This window comes from Dipodomys ordii, unplaced genomic scaffold (genome assembly GCF_000151885.1).
Source record: "Dipodomys ordii isolate 6190 unplaced genomic scaffold, Dord_2.0 Scaffold114, whole genome shotgun sequence".
Classification (NCBI taxonomy): domain Eukaryota; kingdom Metazoa; phylum Chordata; class Mammalia; order Rodentia; family Heteromyidae; genus Dipodomys; species Dipodomys ordii.
This window is the reverse complement of record NW_012267330.1, coordinates 1,832,972-1,851,847: the sequence shown is the minus strand read 5'-3', so window position 1 is coordinate 1,851,847 and position 18,876 is coordinate 1,832,972. Positions and strand designations below refer to the sequence as shown.

General features: G+C 38.5%; 1 protein-coding gene across 1 annotated transcript in view; it reads left to right on the top strand.

The window, feature by feature from the left end:
- The window catches only part of Uggt1 (UDP-glucose glycoprotein glucosyltransferase 1), a 145,200-nt gene that overhangs the window by 106,232 nt on the left and 20,092 nt on the right, over positions 1-18,876 (top strand). Inside the window, 11 exon segments of the mRNA XM_013028810.1 lie at positions 676-699; positions 1,144-1,238; positions 2,788-2,994; positions 3,966-4,097; positions 4,679-4,809; positions 7,256-7,351; positions 11,909-12,011; positions 14,040-14,119; positions 14,937-15,126; positions 16,489-16,647; positions 17,054-17,139. Coding sequence (XP_012884264.1) covers positions 676-699; positions 1,144-1,238; positions 2,788-2,994; positions 3,966-4,097; positions 4,679-4,809; positions 7,256-7,351; positions 11,909-12,011; positions 14,040-14,119; positions 14,937-15,126; positions 16,489-16,647; positions 17,054-17,139 — 1,303 coding nt within the window.

Genomic DNA, 18,876 nt, shown 5'->3' with positions numbered 1-18,876 from the left:
CCCCCCCCCCCAATTAAAAAAAAAAAAAGCCTTTACACAATTTTAAACCGGTTTTTAGCAGTTATTTGGTTAAGGTAACACTGTGTCAAAAGAATTTTTTAGTTGGTCATGGGGCTTGAACTCTGGGCCTGGGCGCTGTCCCTCAGCTCTTCAGCTCAAGGCAAGAGCTTACCACTTGAGCCACACAGCCACTTCCAGTTTTCTGGTATTTAATTGGAGATAAGAGTCTTGTAGACTTTCCTGCCTGGGCTGGCTTTGAACTGCGATCCTCAGATCTCAGCCCCATAGAATAGCTAAGATTATAGGCATGAGCCACCAGTGCCCCGCTAGGAATTTTTTTAAGGGTAGACAGATTCTTTTCCCCTCTCGTCATATTTGCCATCCTTTCAAATAAGAAAAACACTGGATGTCATTTAAGACATTTTTTTATCCCTGCTGTGGTCTTTACCTGAAAGGATTTCTGGTTTCCTATGTATGTGTATTTTTACACAATAACTCTACCAGGTTCTTCAAAGGAATTCTTTCTGAAGAGTCCTATAATGTGGAAGGAATAAAGAGCAGAAAGAGGCATGGGTCCTGTTAGCACCATTCAATTTTTTTTACTTTCATAGTGGTTGTTAATTATAGAAATGACTTTTTCTTTTCTTCTACTCTTTTCCTTTTGCCTTTGTGCAGGAATGTCCTCCAAGGAAATCTATGGTAACACAATACTTCAGAATGTTCTATTCTTTTTCTTAGTTATCTTATGGGGCTTCAGGGACCACTGTTATTCAGAATTTATTGACACTTTGTGATGTTTCTGGAACCTGTGGGTAACAATACACTATCAGTGTAGAGAATTTGTCTAAATGTTTATAAAGAATAATATTTCAGAAAGTTACAAATTAATAAGATTAAAGACTATACTATATTACCCACAGGTTTCATTTATATGCTAACAAATCCCAGACCACAGTATAGTTGATCAGTGCATGTGGAATGTTACCTTTATTTTAACAGAGAAATTTCACTAATTTTGCTTTATTAAACTGTTCATTTTCTTATTTTTTGCATGGTTTTCAGAAATTATTTGGATTAATAAGTGTCAAAACATAGAGTGTGACTGTTTCTTTCAGTTAATTTGCCATTTCTGTTTTTCTACAGATGATTCTTTTGTTAGGCCAGTAACTTTTTGGATTGTTGGTGATTTTGATAGCCCTTCTGGACGGCAGTTACTCTATGATGCTATTAAACATCAAGCAAGTATCTTGGACTTTATTCTGATTCTTTCTGTTTTTGAGTTGTCCTCCTGATTATCCTTATGGGATTGTCTAGGGGCCTTGGGAGATCTACTTTTTCAGTGCTTGAGGGAAAGGAACATATATCTTCATCTGTCCTAAGTAAATTATGATGCTGAGTAGTTAAGAAATTGATTCTTTGGGTGAAGGTCATTGTCAGGAGGAAATGTCAATATTCTGTTTCCTGAGCTGGTTTAATTTGCAGTTTCATCCAGACTTCACAACTGTCTTGTGTCCACTTTCTACTGTGTATCCTAGTAAGACTTCTGAAGAGAAGAAATACCCAAGAGGTTTCAGTGTCACAGTGGTATCTAGTATATTTTTTAAATCATTTATGGGAATTGTCCAGATGCTGTTGGTAATTTAAGGTTAAGTTGAGAAATTATAGTATGGGGTACTCTAATGCTAATTGATAGACTGTTCAAATGGTTCTAGAGGAGGGAACCTGAAAAGGAAGGCTGACATTTTTAAAGTTTTATTAAGGTAGATTATAGTTCATATGTAGTCTCACTAAGTGAACACACCCATGTGACACTCCCTTGATGAGATCAAGAAATAGAGAATTCATAAAAGCCTTTTCAAACTTGCATCCAAGTCACTACCCACTCCTGAATCTCTTTCTGATGTCATAGAGTAAGTTGTGTTTTACTTTATTTAATTGGAAGCTTTTAATATATATTTATTAGAATTTGGCTTCTTAATACTTTATAAACTTAATCTGTGAGGTAGTGTTAAAAGTTCATTTTCATTATATAGCATTGTATTATATAACTGTACCACATAGTATTGTTTTGTTTAATCTATTTGATTATCTGTAAGGAGTACTGCTATTAATATTTTTATAGACATCTTTTTATGACACATGAGTAAAATTTATGCTGCTTATATTTTTGATTCAGACCCCAGTTTTATGGGGTCCTAGGTATCGTCTCCCAAGTAGGCTTCCTATTTTCATCCAGGGAAGATTCATTGTTGCTAGGCATTTGCAAAGGCTGTACAAGTAAAAATGGCCTTCAGCAAGACCCTGAAGAGTGGTTGGGGAGAAAAGATGTTATATAATTAAAGTCCACATGCTAGCATGATGTGTATTAGAAGAAAACAAATGTGTTAGAAGAAAAATAGGGCACAGATGTTCTGTGATATGTACTGTATCTATAAGATGGTAAGAAATGAAGTTGGATAAATATGGTAATTCATGCCTATAAATGGCTTCTTGAGAGGTGGAGACTGGGAAGATTGCAGTTAGAGGCTACTGCTGACAAAAGTTATCAAGATCTATATCAATAGGCCAGGCAAGGTGGTTAGTGCCTCTGATCTCTGTTATGGCAGGAGGCCATAAGTAGAAGGATTTTGAAGGCATGACTGTCTGTAGCATCCAAGTTTTATACAAGTATAGAAAACTATTGAGAGACATGTAATTTGCTACTTGGAAAGTGAATAATAATATTAATGCTTATTTTTAAGTTCAAAACATGTACTGTATAACTCTTATGTACTGTTTTGTAAATAGAAATCCAGTAACAATGTTAGGATAAGCGTGATCAATAATCCAAGCCAAGAGATTAGAAATGAGAACACTAGAATCTTCAGAGCAATCTGGGCAGCTCTCCAAACACAAACTTCCAACTCAGCAAAGAACTTCATCACCAAAATGGCCAAAGAGGAGACTGCAGAGGCCCTGGCTGCTGGAGCCGACATTGAGGAGTTCTCTGTGGGGGTAAGACTGTGTATTATAAGGCTGCCTTTTTCTGTTAATTTGCCATTGATATTCTCTTCCCCTGGACTGATGCACCCTATTCATAAACTGAACTTGTGAGCAATGGAGGATTTTACTCTTAAATTTGGAAGACTTTCTAAAAAGTAATTATATCACTTTCATTTCCAAATTTGCCTATTGTAAAATATGCATGATAGAAGTATGTTTTAAAACAATACCATTTATTTTGTACAGTTTTAAAAGACAGTATTTGATTTTTGTGTGACTTATGAGTTAGAGGCTTGTATTTTTTTATATCTTTTCAGTAAAAGCCCATGCTCTTTTTTTTTTTTTTTTTGCTTTTAACTTAATTTTTTTCTTTTGGTTGGGGATGGGGAATGGGGGGACTTGAATTTAAGGCCTGGGTACTGTCACTGAGCTCCTCTGCTCAAGGCTAGTGCTCTACCACTTTGAGCCACAGTACCACTTCCTATTTTTGAGTAGTTAATTGGAGATAAGAGTCTTACTCAGACTTTTCTGCCTGGATTGGCTCTGAACTGCAATCCTCAGATCTCAGTCTCCTGAGGAGTACAGGCATGAGCCACCAATGCCCGGCTTTTACTTATTTGATAGCATTTTATTATTTTTAAACTTAGTTCCAGTTAGAGAAAATAGTTGTCATCTGACATAAAGAAGATTTAAAAATACAAAATAAAATTATCATGGAGAATAGACTGCCAATTGAAAAAGTAACATGAAAACCTAAGAAAAAGAAATACAAATAGTTGGCTTTTGAGGAGGAGGATGGGAGAGAAGATGGACAGTTGTGAAATTGTAATGTTAATTATGTTAATGTAATTATGAGTAATTACATTTCATGCAATGTAGTTATTTCATGAAAAGCACATTTGTGGTTTGTTCATGATGATTATTAATTTTTTTGGTTTGTTGAATAACAGTGACTTTTCCTTAAAAACAATTACTTTTCCTAGGGCATGGATTTCAGTGTTTTTAAAGAGGTCTTTGAGTCTTCCAGTATGGATTTCATTTTGTCTCATGCCGTGTACTGCAGGGATGTTCTGAAGCTGACGAAGGGGCAGAGGGCAGTGATCAGCAATGGAAGGGTGAGGACTTGTTGAGTTAGGTCTGTAGTAGGCTTTGCATCATGCTCCTGTAAGCTGGTAGGGTAAACTCTCCCAATAGAGCACTCACCTCTTAAAGATGATTACTACTTCACTAAGGATGTTTCTGTCCATTATTTACCCCCTGGCCCCCCAAAAAAGTGTTTTTACATAACTTTCCCCTTGTGGGGGCCTTCCTTCTGTTTGTCCTGTCCTACCATTGAGAGAATGTGTTGACTGTCAGAACAGAAATCATTACAGTCTTTGACACAGAAAGTAGGCTTTGTTACTGATTTTGATGGACAGTTGTGAAAACTGCATTGCTACCTATTTAATTCAGATTGCTTACCTATAAAAAGTAATGTGAAATGTGTAAATCTGCCTGTATCTTAGGAAATAATAAGTTAAACATATAACTGAATGATTCAGGCTTTTTATTTTTTCATTGATTTATTTAGACACATATCACTCTTATTCTTTAAGTTCCTTTGGCCTGTTCTGTAGCCTATGGCTAGCTTAGACTTGCCCTTAACTTCAGCCCTTGGCAGACTGCTTACAGCTCTGACTCCTGTTCTTCTTCATAGATCATTGGGCCACTGGAGGAAAGTGAGCTCTTTAATCAAGACGATTTCCACCTTCTAGAAAGTATCATCTTGAAAACTTCAGGACAAAAAATAAAATCTCATATTCAACAACTTCGGGTAGAAGAAGATGTGTAAGTTGGGTGTAGGAGAAATGAACTAGTTTCTATCATATATGTTATATATTAGATATTTCCTCCTTGGTCAAAGTTCAAGTTATATATTGTCACATACACTACTTAATATAAGGGGTTTTATTTCCAGCTTTAAACTGCCATACTGCTCAAATTTTTGGTTATGATTCTGTTGAAAGAAGCTAATTTGTTTTATAGGCTGCTATTTAAAGAACTAAATTCATTCTCAGTTTGTATTTTTTTTTTTTTTTTTGGTCCGGTCGTGGGGCCTGAACTCTGAGCCTGGGTGCTGTCCCTCAGCTCTTCAGCTCAAGGCTAGCGCTCTACCACTTGAGCCACAGCGCCACTTCCGGCTTTTTTCTTTTTGCTTATGTGGTGCTGAGGAATCGACCCCAAGGCCTCATGCATGCAAGGCAAGCGCTCTACCACTGAGCCACCTTCCCAGCCCATCAGTTTGTATTTTATCTTTTGGTTCTGGAAAGTTTCAGACGTAGGTAGAAGTAGAGGAGGGTAATTTATTTTTTACTTGAAGAGAAATTATCAATTATCTGAATGATAATTCAGTTTTATTTGGTTCAGTAGAGGAGAAACAGGTTAAATGCGTCTTTTCCTCTACTTACCAGGACAGAATACTCAATGTTTCTCTTACATACTCCAACGGTGATAAGTTCACTATTGTTGGTTTTTAAACTTTTCATTCTTTTAATGTTTTTATTAGCTCAAGTACCATAGTGGACTGTTTCTCTTGAAGGAAGAAAATAAATTGCTTAAGTAGACCATTATCTGATTTTTCTGCATTAAATATCACATGGATATGTAGTTGGAGTAGACTGCTTCATTTTTTGAGACCTTCTTATACCTTTTTCTATAGCTGCTTTTGTATTTATGTATCTGCCTAGAGTGCACAAGCCTTCTAGTTTCTTCACATCCTTACCAGCACCTTTATTTCTTGTTTGTTTTTTTAAAAAGCCATACTCATAGGTATCAAGTTGTATCACCTTGTAGTTTTCTTTTCATTTTTGCAATGCTTAGTATGCCTTTTCACAGGCATATATCATATGTCTTTGGGAAAATATGTATTTGAAAGTATATATTTAAACCCTTTCCCTTTTTTTTTTTTTTTGGTCCCAGTACTGGGGCTGGAACTCAAGGTCTGATTACCTGATTACTATCCCTTAGCTTTTTCACTCAAAGCTAGCCATCTACCACTTGTAACAGCTTTATTTCCAGCTTTTTGGTGGTTAATTGCAGATTAGAGACTCACTGACTTTCCAGCCCCATCGAGCTTTGAACTTTGATCCTCAGATCTCAGCATCATGAATAGCTAGGATTATAGGCATTTGTCACCATGTCATGATAATGTACCATTACTGTGCAGTCTTATTAAAATTAGTGATTATAACAAATTATATGTATTTGTTATATTCCATATTTATATTATATTTTGTTTATTTACTTATTATGCCAATCCTAGTACTTGAAATCAGGGCCTGGGAGCTGTCCCTGAATTTTTTTGTTCAAGGTTAGTGCTCTATTATTTGAACCACAGTTCCACTTCCAGCTTTATGGTGGTTATTTAAGAGTCTCCTAGACTTTCTTGCCTGTGCTGTCCCTGAACCATAATCCTCAGATCTCAGCCTCCTGAATAGCTAGGATTCAAGCATGAGCTACCAGCACATGGCTTATAATATATTTTTTATTTTTTGGTCGGTTGTGGGGCTTGAACTCTGGGCTTGGGCGCTGTCCCTGTGCTCTTCAACTCAAGGTGAGCATTCTACCGAGCATTCTACCGCTTGAGCCACAGCACCACTTCCGGTTTTTTAGTGGTTTTATTGGAGATAACAGTCTCATGGACTTTCTTGCCCGGTCTGGCTTTGAACCGTGATCTCAGCCTCCTGAGTAGCTAGGATTACAGGTGTGAGCCACGGTCACCCGGCTTTATAATATATTTTTAAGTAACAAAGTTTGCAACCAAATTATATAACCCTAGTTTTGTGTTTTTATATTATATATGTATAAATTTAAAAGTTGGGAATAATTATGAACTACAGTGTCATAACTTATTTCTTGATAATGATAATTATGGTAATTTGTTTCTTAGTATTTTTCCTCAACAATTTCTCAGTAACAGATTGCCCTAACAATCCTAAAAAGTAATAGCATTAGTGAAAAGAGGGTGCTGGAGATGTAAATAACACTAATATGTTTAGCCAGCACAGTATTTGTAAGAACCCTGCAAAGTAGATCTTTTCTACACTTTACATATAGAAAAATGAATAACATCTCCAAGATTATAAAGCCATTCACTACCAAATCAACCCTTCTCTCATGCCTGTTAGCATAAAGGAGTGTGCTTCTGGCTTTTGGCACTTGAGCTGTTGATAACTGCTATTAATGGCAAAACCTTATTAAAAAGATACTAAGCTGTTATAACCCCATCTTTCAGGGCAAGTGACTTGGTAATGAAGGTGGATGCTCTCCTGTCAGCTCAACCCAAAGGAGATGCAAGAATTGAATACCAGTTTTTTGAAGACAGCTACAGGTATAGAATTCATGTTGAATTTGTGTATGCTCCTGAATATTAACTCTCTTGTTGGTTGTGGGGCTTGAACTCAGCCTGGGCACTGTCCCTGAGCTCTTCAGCTCAAGACCAGTGCTCTACCACTTGAGCCACAATGTCACTTCTGGTTCTCTGGTGATTAATTGGAGATAAGAATCTCACACTTTCCTGCCTGGGCTGGCTTTGAACCATGAACCTCAGATCTCTGCCTCCTGAGTAGCTAAGATTACAGGCATGAGCCATTGGTGCCCGCCTTGGCTTGTTCTTTTGAAGATAGGGTCTTCCTAACTATTTTACCTGAGTTGCCTCAAGCCTCCATCCTTCTTTGCTTCCCAAGCCAGTTTGTTTGGCAACTCCCTTTCCTGCCCGGGCTGGCTTTGAAGCAATCCTCAGATCTCATCCTCCTGAGTAGCTAGGATTACAGGCTGAGCCACTGGTGCCCGGCTAACTCTTAAATTCACTAGGTGGAATGCTGTATTTGCCTTATTGCTTAATATATGTGTGTATAGATAATACATATAGTCTTTATGTGTTGCATAAACACACATGCACTGAAACCATTTTCTCTACCACTTGAACGAAGGCAAAATATAACATGATAATATGTTTCCAGCAGGCCCAATGATTGGGGTTTTTTTAACTTAAAAAAATATATATATATGTAGTTATACAAAGGAATTGCCATTCATCAGAGCAGTTTTTGATTACACTGCCTCTTGATCAGTGTCAATCCTAACATTCTCACCCACCCTTCCCACCCACTCCTTCCCTCACTGTTCTTAATTTTTAGGTTATATATTGAATTTTTTTTGCCATTTAACAAAGCAGTGTATGTATAAAATGCATCTTGATTTGTCATCCCTTCAACATCATCACCCCCTTCGACCCACCTCTTCGCTTTTTCTCACTTCTGTCTGTTTTCTTGTCTGCATTCTACCCCCTTCCCCCATTAATTTTTCTGCCCTTCTCTCCTTGGTCCCCCACCTCTTGCAAGTGCCATTTCCTGTCACTTAATTTGTTGGGCTTTGACTTAGTAGTTCTAAAGAATTACACTATTTGCACTCTCAATAGAGTCTAATATACTTCTGCTTATTTGTGTATAACTTCTTGGCTACTACTCAGTGTTTACTTATAGGTGTGTGTGTGTGTGTGTTGGTGTGTGTGTGTTGGTGTGTTGGTGTGTTTGTGTCAGTCCTGGGGTTGAACTCAGAGCCTGGATGCTGTCCCTGAGCCTCTGTGCTGAAGGCCAGCACTCTACCACTTGAGCCACAGTGCCACTTCTGCCTTTTTCTATGTATATGGTACTGAAGAATTGAACCCAGGGCTTCATGCATACTAGGCAAGACTCTACCACTAAGCCACATTCTCAGCCTCTTACTTATAGTTTTACAGGCACATTCTAGCACTCACAAATGAGGGAAACCATACAATCTGTTTCTCTGGGTCTGGCTTAGTTAATATAATTTTTTCAAAGTCTTTCCATTTCCTTATGAATGGTACATTATCATTTTTTCTAATGGATGAGTAGAATTCCATTGTGTATATACCACATACACCACATTTTCTTGATACATTCTCCCAAATGGTATTTATTTTTTGGGCTAGTCCTGGGGCTTGAACTCAGTGCCTCGATGCTGTCCCTAAACTTCATGCTAAAGGCTAAAGTTATACCGCTGGAGCCACAGCTTCTTCCAACTTTTTGATGGTTAATTGGAGATTAAAGTCTCAAGGACTTTCTTGCTGGGCTGGCTTCAAATCATGATACTGAGATCTCAGCCTCCTGAGTAGCTAGGATTACAAACATAAGCCACTGGTTGCCCTGTCCCCTATATATATACATATAATTTTTTTTGTTTTTGGTCAGTTGTGGGTCTTGAACTCAGGGTCTAGGTACTGTCTCTGTGCTTGTTTGCTCAAGGCTAGTACTCTACCACTTTGAGCCATAGCTCTACTTCTGGTTTTAAAGTGGTTAATAGGAGGTAAGAGTCTCATAGGGACATTCCTGTTTGGACTGACTTTGTACTGTGATTCTTAGATCTCAGCCTCCTGAGTAACTAGGATTATAGGTGTGAACTACCACTGGTGCTTGGTCCCAAATGGTCTTTAAGAAGAACTTTGTGCAGTTACCTGGCAAGTCTCTCCCTCCCTCTCTTCCTCTCTTTTTCTGCCCCCAGGTGCTAGTGATTGAGCCCAGATGCTATACATGCTAAGAAAGTATTTCACCACTGAGCCACCATCACCATCATTTCTAATAATTTATGTCATATGTGATTCCTGGCTAACCCCTCTTGGATTTTGCTACCAGCACCAAGGTTGTACCCTTGCAGCACCCATTTTCTCTATTCTTCCACTTCTAGGAAGTTGATGGCCAAAACAGTGGTCCTGAGCTATAATCCATGTCTGATTTTACGCCACTGTTTTCTCCCCTTGCCTCCATGACTTTTATATCATTAAAATTCCCTAATTACATGTTCTATGATGATGGAGAAATTCTTACTGGGATGATGTTAGTAAAATGAATGTTTGCCATATTTAAAACAGAAGGTCTCATTTTACTAGGAATAAAAGTGACAGAACCATCAGTTCTATTACACCCTTACCTTCACAATGTATTCCATGGATCAGCAGAGTATCATTTGTGAGCTTGTTTGAAGTGTAGTCTTTTTTTGCGGGGAGGGGAGGTCAGTCATAGGGCCTAAACTCTGAGCTTGGCTGCTGTTCCTCAGCTCTTCAGCTGTAGACTAGTGCTCTAGCACTTGAGCCTCAGCCCCACGTCTGGCTTTTTCTGCTTATGTGGTGCTGAGGAATCGAACCCAGGGCCTCATGAGTGCAAGGCAAGTACTCTACCACTGAGCCACCTTCCCAGCCCCTGAACTGTAGTCTTTGACCTTATACCTGACCTATTGAATCAGTGTCTATATCTTAACAAGTTCCCCCTTGGTGATTTCTGTGAACATAACGTTGGTGAAGCACAGTATCTCAATTTTGATATTTGCTTTACTAATCCTAGGTACAAGTATATAATCTTCAAGTTTTGTTCCCATGTCACTTTTGACTTTATTCTGGACTTTTACCAATATAGCACGTATATTCAGACACTGTAGTGCTATTGTTCCCATTTCTACACAGTATACCTTTTTTTTTTTAATTTTATTAATTTTTAGTTCTGAAATTTGAACACAAGACATTGTGCGTGCTTGGCAAACATTCTTTTTTGTTTTTGTTTTCGTTTTTGGTCCGGTCGTGGGGCCTGAACTCTGGGCCTGGGCACTGTCCCTCAGCTTTTCAGCTCAAGGCTAGTGCTCTACCACTTGAGCCACAGTGCCACTTCTGGCTTTTATCTTTTTGCTTATGTGGTGCTGAGGAATTGAACCCAGGGCCTCATGCATGCAAGGCAAGCACTCTACCACTGAGCCACCTTCCCAGCCCCTTAAACTAGTTTTTACATATGAGAAAAAACATTTGTCTTTCTGAGTCTGGCTTATTTCATTTAACGTGTTAGTTTCCAGTTTTATCCATTTTATTGCAAATGACAAAATTTCTTTCTTATGACTGAATAATAATACTACATTGTATATAGATAATGTGTATGTATGTGGGTGTATGGGTAGATAAGTGTGTGTATGTATATACGTACATACACACATCCATACACACATAAATATATTACATCTTCTCTAACCATTTATCTATTGATGGGCACCTAGATTGATTCCATGACTTTACTATTGTGCATAGTGCTGCAGTAAACATATGTGTGCAGGTATCTCTACTATATACTGACGTTGATTCCTTCAGGCGTATTCTCAATACAGGTGTAACAGCATCTCAGAACTTTTTTTTTTTAATGATATATTTGTTCTCCCATCATCCCCTTCTTTCCTTGAAATAAAAGAACTTATATCAGGCGTGGTGATATAGATATCTTTTCAACACTTGGAATGTGGAAGTAGGACGAGTATAAAGTTGAGGCCAGCCTCATCTGTATATTAACCAGGTCTTTATATAGCAAGACTCTGTCTCAAAAAACAATAAATTAGGAAAATACTCAATTTGGTTAAATGTAACCTCAAGCTAATTTTCTCTATTTCTTTTGTTTTTTTTAGCTGCTGTTACCTTTTTCACTTTGCTCATGGGTGGTACTCTACCACTTGAGTCACACCTCCACGTTAGCTTTTTGCTGGTTAATTGGAGATGAGAGTTTCTCAGATTTATCTATCTGTTGTGTTTTTGAATCCCAATTCTTGGATCTCAGCCCCCTGAATAGCTAGGATTATAGGTGTTAGCCACCTGTGGGGCTTGGTTTTCTGACAAAAAATTTTCAGTGTATTTTGAGCAAGTCAGTTATCAATGTTTTATGATCTTTGTAAACTTAATCATAACTTGTCATCTCGAAGCCCAAGTTTTTTAGATCTGAAGTTTTTTGAAATGTTAAGAGACCTGGAGGTCTGATAGGTTATTTGAACCAAAGATTCACCATACTTAACCTTAATTTCCTGTGCCCTCCACATTAATGTTTTATTCTTTTTGTCTTCATAGCGCAATTAAGCTGAGACCCAAGGAAGGAGAAACATACTTTGATGTTGTGGCTGTCATTGACCCTGTCACCAGAGAAGCACAGAGACTTGCCCCGTTGCTCTTGGTAGGGACTGCTTCAGAGGCAGTTCACACTGCCACGTGTCCTGTGATTTCCTTTATGCTCTATTTGTATCATATTCACCTTCTAGAGGCATTGGGAAATGCTGCAGGACATTTGGGGCAGAGCCATAAAGACTGACAATGGCTCTAAAACCAACTTGATTGAGTTTTGCTGGCTACTTTATATAAGTTTAAAAAATGATTGACATAAGTTAATTTATACTGCATTATATTTTATAATGATAGAAGTTAAAAAGGGTAAAAGTTTAATTCTAATTTTACTTTCCTTTTTTATAACTATCATGGACTTTTACTGTAGCATGTCTTTTAGTTTTGTTATAAGATATAATTTCTGCTGGGCACAGTGGCTCACACCTGTAATCCTTGCTACCTAGGAGGCTGAGATCTGAGAGGCGCAGTTGTAAACCAGCCTTGGCAGGAAAGTCCCCATGAGACTCTTATCTCTAATTAACCACTCAAAAACTGGAAGTGGTGCTAAGGCATAACGTGGTAGAGTACTAGCCTTGAGCAAAAGAGCTCAGGGACAGTGGACAGGCACTGAGTACAAGCCTCATGACTGACGAAAAGAAAAAAAAAGATAATCTTATGTCCGTTTACAAGAACTCTAACCAAAACAGTCACTCTATTAAGTCTGTGTTAGCAATTGAGCCCAGTGCTTTGTACATTCTAAGCAGGGGCTATACCACTGAGCTTCGTTTTTCCTCCTGGTTTGAGTTTTTTTTTTTGTTAGAGATTTGTTTTTGTTTTTGTTATTTTAGGAGAGCATCTCATTGTGTAGCCAATGCTTACCTTGCACTCAATAGTCCTCCTGCCTCAGCCTCCTAAATGCTAGGGTTACACATATGTACCACCTAATGTGACTCTAGTTGCATTTATTTTTTATTTTTAGTGGTAGCAGGGGTTGAACTTGGGGACCCGTGCTTGCTAGACAGGTGCTATTCCACTTTTTTTTTTTTTTTTGTCGGTCATGGGGCTTGAACTCTGGGCTTGGGCGCTGTCCCTGATCTCTTCAGCTCCAGGTAAGCGCTCTACCACTTGAGCCACAGCGCCACTTCCGGTTTTCTAGTGGTTTATTGGAGATAAGACTTTCAGGAACTTTCCTGCCCAGGCTAGCTTTGAACCAAGATCCTCAGATCTCAGTCTCCTTAGTAGCTAGGATTACAGGCGTGAGCCACTGGCGCCCGGCTAGTGCTATCCCACTTGAGCCAGGCCCCAATACCTTTTTGGTTTAGCTATTTCTGGGGTAGTCTCACATTTATGCCTATGCTGATGCATATCTCAATTCTGTTTATACTCTCCATATAACTGGGATGACAGGCACACATCACTACTTTCCAGCTATTGGTATCTGCTTCCCAAATAGGATTATAAACATGAGCTACCATGCCAATTCTAGCTGAGTTTCTTTTTTTTAAGGAGACATTTTACTAATATATATGATCTAACCTTTTTTGTGTTTGTAGTGATTTTTTTTTTTTTTTTGGTCTGGTCGTGGGGCTTGACCTCTGGGCCTGGGCACTGTCCCTCAGCTCTTCAGCTCCAGGCTAGCGCTCTACCACTTGAGCCACAGCACCACTTCCGGCTTTTTTCTTTTTGCTTATGTGGTGCTGAGGAATCGAACCCAGGGCCTCAAGCATGCAAGGCAAGCGCTCTACCACTGAGCCACCTTCCCAGCCCCTGTAGTGATGTTTTAACAGACTTTTATTTATGAATTATAACAGTGAGTTCTTAAATATTCTATGTATAGATATTCATCATTTATCTTCCTGCAAATCTATATTAACCTGTCTTTATGTGAGAAGTATTTATCTTCACTAGTCTACTTCCCTCATAGCCTCCTCTCCTGCCTTGTTTTTGCCACACCATTAATTTTGCTAGTGTCCACTTAGTGACAGTTACTATCTTTATATTGTTTCTTGAGATAATGAACATTCTTTCTCTTATTCAGTATCAAATAGTATATTTTTGAAGAGAAAATATGAATGATTTTTCATCTGGTTTGTTCTTTTAGGTTTTGACTCAGCTGATAAACATGAATCTAAGAGTATTTATGAACTGCCAATCTAAACTTTCGGACATGCCTTTAAAAAGGTAAAGCATATATTGTATCTAAGGAAACAATTTTTTAAAATGGCATCTAATCCAAAAGCTAGTACTGATGATAATGAATTAGTGAATGTTACTCTAATCAGCTTAACAAACATTGTGTGGACACAGGAGCATCTAGGTGGAATCAACCTAGGCTACTTACATATATACTTTCCATTTAAAAAAAAAAACCCAAACAGTGGTTATTTCAAGTTGCAATACGTATGTTAGAGGAAGATAGCTTATGCTCATTAACATGATCTTACAAAAGTGCATAGGCCTAAACTTGGGAATGGATCCTTCATGGCAGAAGTAGCATGGTAATAATAATAGAGGTAGTATAGAGTAGCATAGATGGCTTTGATCAGTTCCTCACTTGTAGGTTTGCTGTGTCCTGTCAGTTATACTAAATAGATTAAATTTGCAAGTGACCAATGAGATTTCAGTGCCTACTATTATCCTGTTTGAAGAAATGTTTACATTATTATATGCAGTGTTTTCAGGGCTAGCCTGAGAGCCAAGTCATTATGTAGGATTTAGATTTTTGAGAGACAGATGAATTTCCAAAGGAAAAAGTGCTCAGGAAGTGCTTGTGACCCCAACAGCAGACATCTCATTCTGGTATCCTACCCTTCTCTTTCATCTGCATCAGCACTGGGAGGCATCACTAGGCCAGAAGATGATCTTGTGAACTCCTTTTTCAATCTAGGAGGATATCCCTCCAAGCCCAGTTTGTTGCTCACCTATATGGATGCTTATAAACTCAAGGACAGTAATTTTGTGGAAAGATAAAAATTGTATACTTCTCCTTTTGTTTCAGCTTTTACCGTTATGTCTTAGAACCAGAGATTTCTTTCACCTCAGACAATAAGATTGCTAAGGGTCCAATAGCAAAATTTTTGGATATGCCACAATCTCCATTGTTCACTCTGAATTTGAACACACCTGAAAGTTGGATGGTAGAATCTGTCAGAACACCGTATGATCTTGATAATATTTATTTAGAAGAGGTAAGAATGTCATTCCAGTACCTAATTATTGGTAGAAAACCAATTTATGTTGTGATGTTAGCTGATTCTGAACACCATTGTTCAGGTATATATTACATCTTTATTCATACCCAATAAAGAGGATTTGACATATTGACAGAACTCTGTAGCTGTCATAGGGATCTAATTTTAGTCCTTTATCACCATAAGACTCAGCTCCATCCTCATTAGTAATCACTCCCCATTATACATGTTCTAATCTGCTTTCTGTTTCTGTAGTTTGGCCTGTTGTGGTATTATATGTAGATAGAATCATAGGGTTTTTTTTTTTTGTCGGTTGTGGGGCCTGAACTCTCGGCCTGGGCGCTGTCTCTCATCTCTTCAGCTCGAGGCTGGTGCTCTACCACTTGAGCCACAGCACCACTTCCAGCTTTTTCTGCTTTATGTGGTGATGAGGAATCAAACCCAGGGCCTCATGTATGCAAGGCAAGCACTCTACCACTGAGCCACCTTCCCAGCCCAGAGTCATAGTCTTTAGTGACTGGTTTCTTTTTCTTAACAAATTGTTTTTCAAGGTTGATCCCTGTTGAAGTATGTGTCAGTATTTCATTCTTTCTTGTTGTCAGTTAATATTCCATTGTATTGCAACTCTGGACCTTTTATGGGTCTGCTAATGAGTGGATATTCAGGTTGTTTCTATTTTGTGGCAATTCTGAGGAATGTTGCTGTGGATGTTGTTTTCAAATTTTCATACTGATCTGTTGCTATAGGATGGTATCTATTTATTTAGGTCCTTAATTTTTCTCAACAATATGAAAGTGTTATCCCACCTGTACTTTTAGACTAATCTACTGCCTTTTCTCCTTTCAACCCAGTGTTTATGATCACATGCAGCCATTCAGTCAAGAGAGAAAATCCCATCATTCTCAAAAAGTTTTTTTTTTTTTTTTGTCTGTTATGGGGCTTGAACTCTGGGCTTGGGCTCTGTCTCTCAGCTCTTCAGCTCAAGGCAAGTGCTCTACCACTTGAGCTACACCACCACTTCTGGTTTTCTAGTGGTTTATTGGAGAAAGGAGTCTCACGGTCTTTCCTGCCCAGGTTGGCTTTGAACCTCGATCCTCAGATCTCAGCCTCCTGAGTAGCTAGGATTACAGGCGTGAGCCACCGTCTCCCCCCCCCCCCAAAGTTTTTTGAAGCTCTTTTCAAGCCATCTCCTCACCCGACCACAGTCAATGAGCTGTCTATTATTACAGTTGTAACCTTTAATTTCCTAAAATATAATCAGATAGTATGTAAGACCTTTTTGTCTGCTTCATTCACTTGGAATAATGTATTTTGAATTCTATCCATGTGTCTTGAAGTGATTTAATGTTGCTCTTGCAGGTGGACAACATAGTAGCTGCTGAGTATGAGCTCGAGTACTTATTATTGGAAGGTCATTGCTATGACATCACCACAGGCCAACCCCCACGTGGACTGCAGTTTACATTAGGGACGTCAGCCAACCCTGTCATTGTGGACACAATTGTCATGGCCAACCTGGTAAATAACCAGTTCATTACATGCTGATACCACAGATGTGCTAATTTGGGCACAAAAATTTATGGTGGAATAATTAGTATTCTGAATCACAATTGAAATTAAAATTTATAATTTAATTTGGTCAGTATAAAAACCATTTGTTTGATTCAACATGGAGATTGAAATTATACAACAACTTAAATGACAAAATGTGCTGCCATAAAGATGTTGTTTTTGCATTGCCTTGGTTATTTAATCATCTTATTTAAATTATCAGATGCAAGGCCCCGGGTTCAATTCCAGCACTACCTCAAAAATGGGATCAGGGACATTAAAAAAAAAACCCTTGCATTGCATTTTCAGAATGTAACTATCCTTCAGATAGTTTAAAGAGAGAACTAAAATTTGATTCTCCTTCATGTCCTAGGGCTACTTTCAGCTAAAAGCCAACCCAGGAGCTTGGATCCTCAGACTAAGGAAAGGACGCTCAGAAGATATTTATAGAATCTACAGGTAGGATTAAGTGATACAGGTGTATTATTTTTCCAAAGTACTTTCCAGTGAGAATCAAATCTAACTGAATGCTACCTAGCATTTTCTTTTTTTGGTCAGTCATGGAGCTTGAACTCTGGGCCTGTTTCTAAGCTCTTCAGCACAAGGCGATGCTCTACCACTTGAGCCACAGCACCACTTCCCTACCTGGCATTTTCTTGGGCACCATACATTTACTTTATAGTCTGTGTAATAAAATAGAGTTTTCCATGAAAGTAAATATGGAAGAACTATCAGGGCAGAAGTGGATGACAAGATACACACATAGTGATATATACAGTCAGGTTTTAGTCTGCAGTGATTCCTTTATGTCAATATTATCACTATAAAGCAGATGAGAAAAAGTCATTTTCAAAAAGTAGAAAAGAAATAAAGAACAACTATACTTCCCTATTTTGACAGTGTATGTCTTGACCCTGAGCAATGTGCAGACTTACCATATGCATGAACTTTGGCCAACTCTTGCTTTCAGTACTGATCTTTCTTAGGCTCTTGTGGTTTAGAAATACTCTTAGAAGCTATCAGTGGCCAGATTTTTGTCTTGAAGGTTTACTACTCTTACTTATTAGTCAAAGTATACACTGCCTTTAAGGTTTGGTTTAAATTCTACATATCATAGTTTAAGTTAGTCTTGAGCTATGTGAAAAGACTTTCTACCAATTTATTAAAGCAATAATTTTCTTTTTTCTTTTTTTTTGTCAGTCATGGGCCTTGAACTCTGGCCCTGAGCTCTGTCCCTCAGCTCTTCAGTTCAAGGCTAGTGCTCTACCACTTGAGCTACAGCACTACTTCCAGTTTTCTGGTAGTTTATTGGAGATAAGAGTTTCATGGACTTTCCTGCCCGGGCTGGCTTTGAACTGCGATCCTCAGATCTCAGCCTCCTGAGTAGCTAGGATTTACAGGCTTGAGCCACCAGCGCCCAGCTAAGGCAATGATTTTCATTAGAAAAATTCCACCCTTGAGTCTATTTACCTTGGCTCAGTACTGTCTTATGCAATACACATGAGAGCGATATGGATTAGTATTTGTCATCTCTCTCTCTCTCCCCCCCCACACTTTTTTTTTGGTGCCAGTACTGGTGTTTGAACTCTGGGCCTAGGTGCCTGAGTGCTGCCCCCTTAGCTTTTTAGCTTAGGGTTGGCACTCTACCATTTGAGCTACAGCTCTACTTCTGCCTTTTGGTTCTTAATTGGAGATAAGAGTTTCACAGATTCTTCTGCCGAATTCAAACTGCAATCCTCAGATCTCAGCCTCCTGGGTAGCTAGGATTAGAGGCATGAGCCATTAATACCCACCTCCTTCCTTTCCTTCCTTTTTTTTTTTTTAAATAATCAATTAGTGATTTTATTAGCATATATTTGCTCTATTGGAGGTGGTGGTGTTCATTATAACATTTCCATACATGTATACAATGTATTTCAATCAATCTCACTTCTTCTATTACTCTTCCTTCCTGTCTAATTAAAAAGTCCATATTTAGTTTTTTGTTTTGTGTTTTTTTTGTGAAAATACTGTACAGGGGGCTGGGAAGGTGGCTCAGTGGTAGAGCGCTTGCCTTGCATGCATGAGGCACCTCAGCACCACATAAGCAAAAAGAAAAAAGCCGGAAGTGGCGCTATGGCTCAAGTGGTAGAGCGCTAGCCTTGAGCTGAAGAGCTGAGGGACAGCGCCCAGGCCCAGAGTTCAGGCCCCACGACT